General features: G+C 37.0%; 1 protein-coding gene across 8 annotated transcripts in view; it reads right to left on the reverse strand.

The window, feature by feature from the left end:
- The window catches only part of STS (steroid sulfatase), a 192,910-nt gene that overhangs the window by 42,717 nt on the left and 137,652 nt on the right, over positions 1-12,541 (reverse strand). For all 8 annotated transcript variants that reach the window (XM_069072818.1, XM_069072826.1, XM_069072820.1 and 5 more), the window contains one exon: positions 4,157-4,316. In XM_069072818.1, coding sequence (XP_068928919.1) covers positions 4,157-4,316 — 160 coding nt within the window. The remainder of the gene's footprint in view (positions 1-4,156; positions 4,317-12,541) is intronic.

Below are 12,541 nucleotides of genomic sequence, written 5' to 3' on the forward strand. Positions count from 1 at the left end.
ATTCACCTCCAGTTCACATAGTTACATACATCATGAATACAAACAAATAAATTTCTTCATTCTAAGTTAATAAGGGAAACATTGGATGGAAAGTAGAATGGCATTCTTACTTTTTCATAAACTACAAGAGTAGGGTTCACAGTATCAGGCACTTAAAACTTGACTACTGAGAATATCTTTAATTGTGTATACTTTCCAACTGCCTTACCATAAGATCAAGATTTATAAATCTCATCCAAGCTCAAAGAGGTTGTGCGCCTACTTTGCAACCTCTGTGCTTTGTGCATGATGGGCCATTGCTGTCAGGTTTCAACAATAGAAACAGCAGAACAAAATAAAGGGTAGGCACACCCCCCCAAAAAAAGTGCTTTTTTACCAATTTTGAAATAGCTAATGTAAAATTCTTTGAGTAGTAATAATGTTTCAGGATACCTAGCTGATTTCCCATCCTCCAGCTGTCAAAAGATTCCCAAAGTAACTGTATTCTTTTTTTAATGACTCTCCTTTGCTCAAACATGCCTTGTATCCAGCATCCATTTGTTTCCAAGTATGGCGAACGAATTTTTTAGTCTTTGCCTGAGGTGATAGGGCATCAAAATGCTTTTGGTAAAACATATGCAATTAAATGAAAATGAACCACTGAAGTATACAAATGAAATTGCCATTCACAAAGAGAATTCTGATGAAGGCACACCGAGGTTCAAATTAGGGAGTTTCTTCATAGTAAGTTAAAAATTTGCAAACAAAAATCCCATAATGGAATATGTCACTGGTGGCCTAGGTATATACAAGCAATCCTTTTTACATAGGAGGAAACTATGGCTATATGGGTTCCAGCAAACCTTTCAATGGGCAAGAAAGTACTCCCTAGAGAAAAAAAATGTTCACTTAGTTTGAAAGTAAAAAAGGTCTCTCTGTAAGAAGGGAGTCTGATCAAAAGCAATTTCCAGATCTCTATAAGTCTAGGAAGAAGTCTATAATCACAACATAATCAGTAATGGAATACTCCAGTGTTTTTCTACCTAGGTTAGTGCTATTTATACAAGTTCAATATCTGGAAATTAATATTATTCTTTTTTAAGTTACTATTTATGGTATTATTTAATACCATATAAATTAAATTAAATTTAAATATGGTATTAAAATTTTATATATATTTTAGCATGATTTGCTGCTTTATTAATCTTTTTTAAAGAAATTGGTTCCTTGGTGGCCTGTTTTGGGGCAGAGGGCCATGAAAAAACCAATAGGGTGGGAACTACAGAAGGATCACTGGGTATAGAGACTGGCAGCAAAGCCTATGTCACGATGAAGCACCATGGCAGCCGCCTCCATCTTAGAACCCAGGACTGGTTCTCCCACCAGCCAGGTGGCCCCTCACAGTGAACGACACATCTCTGCCAGGTGCTGGACACATGTGACAATCAGGCCCTCTGGGGTCCCTGATAGCCCTGCAAGATCAGAGAAAGGCATGCCTCGTGCCCACTGGTAGACAACTTCTACCAGCCCAAAGTTGAGTTGCCCCACAAATTCTTCCACAGTCTGGTTCAGGCCACAGGATCCTGAACCTCACCAATACGCCGGGCCACATCCTTGACACGCTCTATGCCCTGTTTAAGAGTGCTTGGGAACTGGTCTCCTGGATCTCAAGGACTTTGGCAGACAAGGCCAGATAACAGAGCAGCGATCTCTTCTGGCCAAATGGTGCTCAGTGCATTGTCAAACATGAGCTCTGTCAGAAGCAGCTCATGACTACTCATGGCACATGCCGCCCTCCCTGCCAGCTTCACAGTTCCTGCCCCATCCACATAGCCCAATGTCCGCAGAATCTCCACACGCTGATGATACTCTGGCAGCAGGAGCAGTGACTGGTCTGAGAGTAGAAACCAAAATCTTTCCATCTCCTTCTTTGATCTAAGCCCATTCACACAGCCCCAGGGACTGGACTGGAAACCTGGGACTGTGTACACATTGGGCACCGTGGAACAATTCCTCCAGCTTCAGAGCATGGAGCCCACCCTCTACCACAGACACCTCCTTTAGCTGAAGGTTGTTGATGGGATCCAGGGCTGGGGGCCCTGCTGGGTGCTCCTGAGCCAAGCAGAGCATCTGTTGAACAGCAGAGGTCACAGCTGGAGAGCAAGGTTCCTTCTTGAATCTTGGCTGCTGACTCTTGCTAAAATCTTCCAAGATTCACTACCCATTCACTGATAGCATCTTTGCTGTGATGGCAATGATGTCACCTGGCTGAAGGTTGGCCACGGTATGATCACAAGGCCCTTCAGGCAGGAACAGCTTGTGACCTACCAGATCATTAGGATAGGGGACATTGAGGGAGCTAGAACTACCAGGCAGTGGCCCCTCAAAGGGCTGCTTCTCACACAGAATCAAAGTTGTGAAGAATCAGTTTGTAGTGTCTGAGGAGACCTGCAAGATCACTTCTAGTGCATTCTGATGTTCCTGATTCTTAACAACCACCACTCTTCCTACTGACAGGCATGTGGTATTATTGGTATTATTTCAATCACATTCAAGAAATATTTATTGTCCGCTCTTGCAAAATATCATGCTAAGGTTCTACAGAAAATCTTAATTTAAATATGAAATGATCTTGGGGGCAGCTAGGTGGTGCAGTGAATAGAGTACCTGCCCTGGAGTCAGGAGGACCTGAGTTCAAATCCGATGTCAGACACTTGACACACTTACTAGCCGTTTGACGTTGGGCAAGTCACTTAACACCAATTACCCTGCCTTCCTCCCTCCAAAAAAAATAGTCTTTACCTTAATCTAATAAAGATATGACAGAAACATAGATAATTATTGACATATAATATTATACAATAAATGTGCCAGAGTTACAAGTCAAAGTGTTATGATCAATGAAATAGATGGAGGAAGGTGGTGCCTGATTGGGGGATCAGAGAAGGAAGGCTTCATGTAAGAAGATATGTTGCTTGGGTTAATTGGTTATCTTTGAATTCATCTCCTATTGAATTACTGTTTTATTGGCTTTTTTCCCCTTTTCTCTTTGCAAGGCTAGAGGATGAATTTAAATAAGATTTGCAGTAGCCTACATGACATTAGCCTGGCCTGCAACCAAACTAATGAAAACAATTAATCAGTGTACTTCAAATAAAACTCCCCAGAATAGTAATAACACTTAAGAAGAAACCATTGGCAGTATCATATAAAGTTGTATTTAAATTTAAGAGACAGACATTTAGTTTAGGATTTGCTAAATGAAGACATGCTGGTAAATTGGGGTTTTAACTGTTGTGCCAGATGCCTCCCTTGTTGCTACTGCTGGGAGTTCTTGGAGAATGGGACAAAAAAAATGGTGTTGGAGGGGAAAAAGAGTCCCGGGAACATGCAGCTCTATGGCTACTACCCACTAATGGACCAATGAAGGAGACTGACTGGGAGGATCCAAGAGCTGAAGTCAGAGGGTCATGTCAAAGACTGCTAATTGCTATGATTCTCATTCTCTGCCCCTGTTTCTAGGCGACAGATAGGAGGAGCTCCCGTCCTCTCTCTCTCCTCTCTTTTCTGTTTCTCCTCTCTCTTCCTGCCCCCTGTCTCTCCTCTACCACCACTCCTTTAATTCTGAATTTTGCTTTTCCCATTACATATATATATATATATATATATATATATATATATATATTTCCTAGCATAGGATCCAAAAAAAGGTTATATTTGTCCAAGGTAGGAGGAATACACTTTATGAAACAGACTCATGGTTAAAATGATTTTTTTTCTGTTCACTATAAAATTGGAGTGATAACTAGCTACACTACGCTAACAATGAGAATGGTTTCTAGGTGGAGTCAAGTTACAAATCTCCCTCCCCCCCCCCAGTTCTTGTTCCATTAACGAAGTTTTTTTTTTTTAATTAGCTCTTCCTCACAACAGATACACATGGTCAAGAAAAGCAAATTAGAACCATTTTTCTAAAAACCTTTAAAGCCCTCTTGCACTTGGGAGCTCATAGGATGTGATGATAAAGGGAGGGTCTTTCAGATGAATCACTGAGTTTCCTGCTCAGTATTTTAACAGCCACAGATGACAAATCTTGCCTAAGTCACTGTAAAGCTTGAACAATCAAGACCATGAGATCTCAGTTAGATCCTAATTGATTACCATGTAAATATAGTACCTGTCATCAGGCAATGTTGCTCCTGCGAGTTTGACAATGGTCGGGAATAGATCCATGTTACTAGTGGGCTCATCAATCACTGTGCCAGGCTGTAACACTCCTGGCCAACGAAGCAGTCCTGGAATTCGGATACCTCCTTCCCAGTTATTAGCTTTTCCACCTAAATGAGTGAAAGATAGAGAGCAGGAGAGACTTATATCACGTGTTCTTGCAAAATATCCTGACCAAGTTCATATCATGTGTTTTGTGTATGAGTAGGTATAAGAGAAGAATATATAAGGGTGAAAAATTAGAAAAAAAAAGTTCTCGTGATGTCAACTGGGTTCACAAAAATGAACTGAGTACCATGTGGTTAGCACTTGTGAAGGAAAATATATAGCATGTTTCCTGCCCTAAAATAGTTTGGGAATACATTTTTTGCCTTAATTTGTCTTTCATTTGTTTGTTATTGTAATTTACCACAAAAGGCTCTTTGGGTAATTTTCTTTTGTTTGCATCTGTGATATCATAAGAATAAGAGACTTCAGCTATTGAAACTCTTTCCATCAATGGAGATAAACAATCTGTAATTTAATAATCTTAGAGAACAATTAAGGGTCACTATGAGATTAAGTAATTTGCCCATGGGTTCTTATATTTATACATGTCAGAGGCAGATAAATTGGATTTCATGACTTCAGGATGGGCTTTCTATTCACTACACCACCCTGTGTCTTAGTCTAGCGATATGAGACAAATTCAGAAAACAGAGTACAATATGAGAATCTACATAATTATGTGCCTGTATTTGTGATACAATAAAACCGTGTAAATGAGCTCAGGAACCAGAGCAGTTGATATGGACCAAAATTGACAGGGAAGACCTTAAGCAGAGATAGAACCAGACAAGTTAAATACTAGATGAAGAATGAGGAAAGTTCTCCTGGGGTAAAGGAAAAGAATGTTTGTTGTTTTTTTTATAAAATAACCATGCACTAATAAAAAGATAAAATTTCTCCCCCCCCCCATGTTTTAATATGTCCCCAAAGTGTAGTATATAATACAATTCTGGTCATCATTTAAATGATTTGGACAACCAGAGAAATAATATCCCTTTATTAAAATAAAGGAGGCAGCTAGTGGCTCAGTGGATAGAGAACAAACCTAAGGTGAGTAAGACCTGGGTTCAAATGTGGCCTCAGACACTTACTAGCTGGGCAAGTCAATTAACCTCTGCCTTAATCCAATGGAGAAGGAAATGGCAAACCACACCAGCATCTTTGCCAAGATAATCCGATGGACATTATGGTCCATGGGATCATGAAGAATTGAATATGACTGAATGATGGAACAACAACAAATATTAAAATAATGGGATGGGAAAAGCAAGTGTGGTTAGGAAACAATAGAGTCTAATGTCATGAAAAAAGGTTTGTTACCTTAAAGTATATATTATAAACACATATAAATTGGCACTAAGAAAAATGATATAAAGGAGAAAATCCCCAACGGTATATAGTATGGAAATTGAGAAGAATAAAATTCTTTAACATATGAGAATTAATTTCTGAAGACAAAAATTAAAGGCAGCCTTCCCAATTTCTTGAATGCTTGGTTTGATTACAAATTTTTTGTGTGTGTTTTATATTGGGCTTCATAAGATCTGTATTGCACCAGTTTCCAGCCAAAGGAAAAGAAAGGGAAAAAAAACAACTTCAAAGGTTTGTAATACTTTGTGTTTATACAGACTCCTTCTTTGAGAAGCTAAGAAATGCTCTTCCTCCTTGATCACAATATTCTCAACAGCACCTTTAGGTAATTATGTGACAAGTGTATTACCCCCATTTCACAGATATAAAATCTGAGAAATGGAAAATTTAGATCACTTGCCAGAGTTCACACAAGTTGTCAGGAGCAGAGCCCTAGGAGGATTTTCAGTACACGAGTTCTAGTCTGGTTATCTTTTTACTAGGCCAGATTTTTTCAGTTTTTGCCTTAGCAATTTTAAATCAAAGCCATTACATTTACAGAGTGATCACTCGGTGAGGTAAGGAATATTATCATCAGTGTGTTTGAAATATTTTCTTGGTCCCATATGGTTTAGGAAAGGTAAGCCACATAAAATTTGAAGATAGGTCAAAACACTGATCCACTGAAATGTGTACCTCTCTCACCTCCACAATTCCCTTTGCTTACTTATTTCAGTATTTCAAAAGCTATTTGATTTTACCAGTCTGAATGTTCTCTCCCGACAGAGATTACAATCCTAAATTTCAGTTTTCATGAATTACTGAGACCAAAAAGATTCCTCTTCAAGTGATTAACTGTATATATTAATGAAACTTTTTTTAAATTTTACTAGTCTGGTGTTCCAGGGCAGTGAGGTGGTGTAGTGGATAGAGTGCCAGGTCTGGAGTCAGAAAGACTATTCATCCTGAGTCCAAATGTGACCTCAGACAAGTGACCCTAAGCGAGTCACTTAACCCTGTTTGCCTCTGTTTCCTCATCTATAAAAGGAGCTGGAAAAATGACTGAACAACAATAGTCTGGTGTTCAGATGACAGACACAGTCCATTCTTGAACCCCTATCTGAAAAAAATGGATTGGAGAGCCTGGGTCACTGCTATGCTCCAGTACTACAACAGGGCAGGAGTTTGGTGGAACTTTCACATATTGGTTAAAATAAAGATATTGCATCTAATTTTCTCATTATACTAAATACGTTAAAGGTTAGCTATGTGGCATTAAAAGGCAAAGAACAGTGTGATAGAGTTAAAAGGCATGGATATAGCTACAGGATTTGAGTTTGAGTATTTTTATTGTTGTTGAGTCATTTCAGTCGTGTCTGATTCTTTGTGACCCCATTTGGGCTTTTCTTGGCAAAGATACTGGAGTGGTTTGCCACTTCCTTCTCCAGCTCATTTTACAGATGAGGAAACTGAGGCAAAAAAAGTTAAGTGACTTGTCAAGGATCACACAACTAGTAAGTGTCTGAGACCTGATCTGAACTCAGAAAAATGAGTCTTCCTGATTCCAGGTTTGAGTATTTGTTCTGAAAATTATAGTGAAAAGTGCATTCGTTTGAGTCTAGGTTCAGATTGCATCTACAGTACTCTGTGTGAAGCAAACCATTCCACCTCTTTAGGCTTCAGTTTCCTCATCTATAAGGTGAAGGTGTTAGATAACCTCTAAGATTCCTTCCAGCTCCAAAGCCCATTCAGTCCTGGGTACCTACTGCATCTTAAGAACATTGATCAGACATATCTCACATCCCAAGGAAAGTAATTAGGACGGTGCAAGGACTGAAAGCCTTGTCATATGAGAACAGTCAGAAAGAACTGGTGATAGGTGATATTTATACTGAAAACATGATGTTTCAACACAGCTGAACTCACTCAACCTTCAACACATGGGAAATTTTAGCTTCGTAAGGGTTTCCTTTCAGAGTTCACAGTTTGTATTTAGAAGCAAAAAAAAAAGGTACACTGATAAACATAATAGCATTCTATTTACGTAAAGCTATAAGAATTTTTTACTAAATATATCAGTAATTTTTTTTCTAAATTGTAGCACATTCGCACATTATTGCCCACATTTCTGTGGTAAAAATGATGTTTTAGGAACTACAATCACACATTCAAGAGTATGTGTTTATGCGCATGATATTTGTCAGATGGTGTTGCTTATAGTGTTTTATTTTTTTTCAAACCAGCCTCACATTCTCCCCCCCCCCAAAAAATTAAACATGCCCATATATGCTACTAATTTTTTTAAAGGATATGTATCTAGCAGAAAATAGATGCAATGGAAACAAAATTCAGCAGGTTACTTTGTTTATTCAATTAATATTTATTGCCCACTTACTATAAGCAGGAATGCTCTGTGTAGGGATTAGTGGTGGTGGGGAAAACTACAAAGATGTGGCCTCTGAAAGCTTACACTCTACAAAAAGAGATACAAGGAACACAAGATAGCTACAATACAAGTCACTGTGTTCTAGGTGAGTAGCACAGAAATTACGTTTGATGAAAGCGAAGAATCGGAGAATGATTGCTTGCAGTTGGAATGATCAGGGAAGGAGCTATACTTTGAAGAATGTGTAGAATTTTGGTAGACAAAGGGGAGAGTAAGTCAAATGTTCCAAGTGGACAGGACAAAGAGGTATGGAGGTGGAAAATTAAAATGAAGGTTTAGGAGATAATAATTAAACCAGTTACCCTAAAAACAAAGACTTTGTTTAGGAAGCTGGCAGTAGATGAAGCTGGAAAGTTAATATGGAACCACTTTATAGAAGATCCTGAAAAGCCAAGCTAAGTAAATTGGAATTTATTCTTCAGGCAGTAGGAAGACATTAATGTTTCTTAGCAGGAATGTGAAGAGGTCAATTTAAAATTTAGTTTTAAATTAGTTTATAGGTTAATGCTTATAATATAACTTTACATTATGTAAGACCATGAAAGAAGGATAACTGAGAAATAATTCTTTCAAGGCACATAAACACATTCAAATATTTCTTCCTCTGTCCTTCTGCAGGGGACTCTTGCTATGAACAACTGTTCGCAAAATGGGTTGCTAATTTTGTATTTTACAAATGCGACCACACAGTAAGTCAAGCCAATTTTAATAGCAGACGTGTATGCTACTAATTCTTGCACGTGATATTGTTTCAGGATTTTCTATAGATCAGTTTCTTGCTTTTAATCCTTTGGTTTCCCCTCTAGGGAAACACTGGTTCATAAACTTGGTGTATACCATTTTAGAGTGTTTGTTCTTTGCATTCACCACAAATTGAGTTGTTGCCCAAGATGCAGTATTTTATATTCCTTTGCTTGTTCTAGAGGAAAATATATGCAATTCACTCATTGAAGATGAGACAATTATCAGTCTAATATCTGAAATAATAAGCAAGTATAAGAATTTATCATCTTGACATCAATGCTCAAAAAAGAGGAAAAAAGAGTGTCCCTTAAAATTATGATTTTTGGAATTGTTGAGAGAACAATTATATAAACTGTACATGAAACTGCTAAGTGCTCTGGGTTATTAAGCAAAAAAATATATAAAAATCATAGAGAGGTTGAGTTAACTGTTTGGGGTGAACTAACAAAATACCTTTGCCTTTATGCCTTTTACGTTAAATAATTCAGAGTTAGAGTAAGTGTCACTCAAATCTTTGCTAACAATCTATTTCTTTCTTGGGCAAAATCCTTCCTAATGCATTCAAGGACACTGAAGAAACAAAACAAAAACAAGCCAAAACTAGAAATAGATGGGAAAATATCTTAACTGAGAAACCATACTTTTGATCATGTTAGTTTAGCTCTAAAAGTGATAAGGGCCTATGTAGGAAAATATTTTTCGTTGTAACTAAAAAGAGATCCCTCACAGGTAAAAAGAAAAAAGACCAGGGAATGTCTGATGGTAACTTAAGAGAAATGTCCAAGAAGTTGGCAGCTTCTACGACCTCCTATGAAATAGAGTAAGAAACTTGCCAATGTCTGATGATAACCCTTAAATCTAGCTACCTTCCAGTAAACTACCAGAAAGCTTTACTGCTTTCTCTTTTCAATAAAAGTACCTATTGCCCTTTGAGAGCAATATCATTGCAATGGAGGAACACTTGCCAGGCTCAGTGACCGCAAGGAGAAGCTCATAAGAGATCTGGATCATTCACAGTCAACTAGTTTCTCTTGGAATCTGTGATCGTGCAGTTTTTGTTTTGTTTTGTTCTCAAGCCAGGAAAAAAGAAAATGTCTTTTATATGGAGACAAAGCAAGTGTTATGAAGACATCCCTATATATGAAGATAATACTTCTTATTTAGAATTAAAGATAATAAGATACTATGTTCTACTACTGTAGAAATCCTCCAATTAACCATTCTATTCCCATTTATTTCTGTGTCTTGAAAAAGGCATCTCTCCTGCTCTCTGTTTCCACTGTCACCATCTTGGTATATACTCCCATTATTACTTACCTACACAATTTAAATAGCCTCCCAATCTAATCTTCCTCTTTCTCCTTTCTAAGTCATCCTTTTCAACAGGTACAAAATTAATCCTCCTTATGCAGAGATTCTATCCTCTCACTCTTTTGCTGAAAACCTCATTGCTCCTCATTGCTTACTTGCTGAGGTCAAATTCACTCATTAGCCACTCAGGAACCTCAGCAACACAGTGTCACTTAAACATTCCCTATGGCACATTAAAATATGCCCTAACCAAACTGTACTACCCATCTTCTCTGTATGCATGTGGATTTTTTCCACTTCCATGCCTTTCCCTACATCATTCTCTCTTCCTGAAATGTCCTCACCTTTTCTCACCACATCATCCCCTTTAAACTCATATAAAATTATATATTTTGTTGGTGAGTGAAGTTTTTTCCTTATCTATACATGCCTCTTATTAGTTAATAATAATGCTTCTTCCTTTATATGTCCTAGAACACATTGTGATTCTTCCATGCACTGATTTCATATTAGTTTGTTTTCCTTAAAGTTATTTGGCATATTCAATCTCTCCCTACTAAGTTGTGAGTTTTTTGGGGGTCAGGGTTCTGTGGGCCCTTGATTAATTTTTTTTAATTTCTATTTTTTTACTAGTCGAAACTTGACAAATACCAACAAACATAATGCAAAGAGGAGAAAAAAGAGTAAATGAAAACACAAATTTCTATTGCATCCAGATTTAATGGAGAGAGTACATTCAACCTATTAATTTTAAATTAAAATTTTGATTTTTGAAAAAAACTGTCCTTGTCTTTGTTTGCCTCTGAACTACCTTGTAATCTTTTCTATGTATTTAAAGAATACTTCATTGATGCCCTTTTCTTCTTTTTTGGAATCATTCTCACAAAATCAGCTCTAACATTTTAAAATTACTCATTTATAACAAAAAAAGAATCGACAAGCAAAACAAATCTACACAATGGCCATATCAAAAAATGTATGCCTCATTCTGCACATTCTACCACCTCCCTAAAAAGAGGTTGGAATCATGTTTCTTTATCATCAGTACTTTGAATTCCTGCTTGGACACTGCTTTGATTAGAATTCTGAAGTTTTTCAAAGTAGTTTTCTTTTACAATATTTCATTCACTATATAAATTGTTCTCTTGATTCTGCTCATTTCACTCTGCATCATTTTATATAAGTTCTCTCAGACTTCTGTAAAATAGTCCCTTTCATCATTTCTTATGGGGCAAAAATATTGCATTACATTCTTATAGTATGATTTGTTCAGCCATTAACTAATTGATAGATATCCCCTTGTTTCTATTTCTTTGCCATGGTAAAAAAGATTGCTATGAATATATATATTTGAATTTTGGAGGGCATTTGGGGTTAAGTAACTTGCCCAAGGTCACACGGCTAGGTTTTGTGTATGTGTGTGTGTTAAGTGTCTGAATCCGGATCTGAACTCAGGGCCTTCTGACTCCAGGGCCAGCACTCTACTCACTATGCCACCTAGCTGCCCCTTGCTATGAATATTTTTACACATATTGGTCCTTTATCTCTTTCTTTAGTCTCCCTGGAGTATAGGTCTAGTAGCTGTATTACTGGTAAAAAGGTATGAATAGTTAGACTAAATTGCTTATAGTGACTTTGGGGGTATATTTGCAAATTGCTTTCCAGAATAGTTAGACCATTCAATAACATAGTTTGCCTTTCCTCCCACAGACCCTCCAAAAATCATTTTCCTTTTTTTCATCATCTTTGCCAACCTGATGCATGAGGTAGAACCTTAAAACTGTTTTAGTTAGCATTTCTTTAATTGATGGTGATTTAGAATACTTTTATATTGATTGCTGACAACTTTTTTATTTGACTCTTTGAAGAATGGCTCTTATTCTTATACATTTAAATCAGTTCCTTTATATTCTGGATACCAGACCTTTATCAGAGAAATCTAGTGGAAAAAATTTTTTTCACGTTCATTGTTTCCCTTCTGATTTTAATTGTATTGATTTGTGTGTGTGTGTGCAAAAACTATTCAGTTTTATGGAAGCAAAATTCATTCTATCTTCTGTAAACCTCTATAATTCTTGCTAGTCAAGAACCTTTTCCTTATCCATAATGGTAAGAGGTATCCCAATCCTTGATCTTCTAATTTATGTTGTGACCTCTGACCTTCTACATCTAGATCAGGTATGCATTTGGAGCTTATTGTAGTATATGGTGTAAAATATTGCCAAATACTATTACTGATTTTTATTACAATTTAAAACTAGACCTCCTACCTTTCCACTTTTTTTATGATTTCCCTTGAGATTTTTAAAATTTTGCTATTAGTTTGTCTGGTTCTATAAAGTAGTACCTTGACACTTTAATTAGTGCAACACTGAATTTTTAGATTAATGTGAGTAAAAATTTGTCATTTTTATATATTGGCGTGCCCCTAAACAT

Source organism: Petaurus breviceps, unplaced genomic scaffold, assembly GCF_028583685.1.
Source record: "Petaurus breviceps papuanus isolate PSGF00001 unplaced genomic scaffold, PetGlider_PUasm1.0 90849, whole genome shotgun sequence".
Taxonomy (NCBI): domain Eukaryota; kingdom Metazoa; phylum Chordata; class Mammalia; order Diprotodontia; family Petauridae; genus Petaurus; species Petaurus breviceps.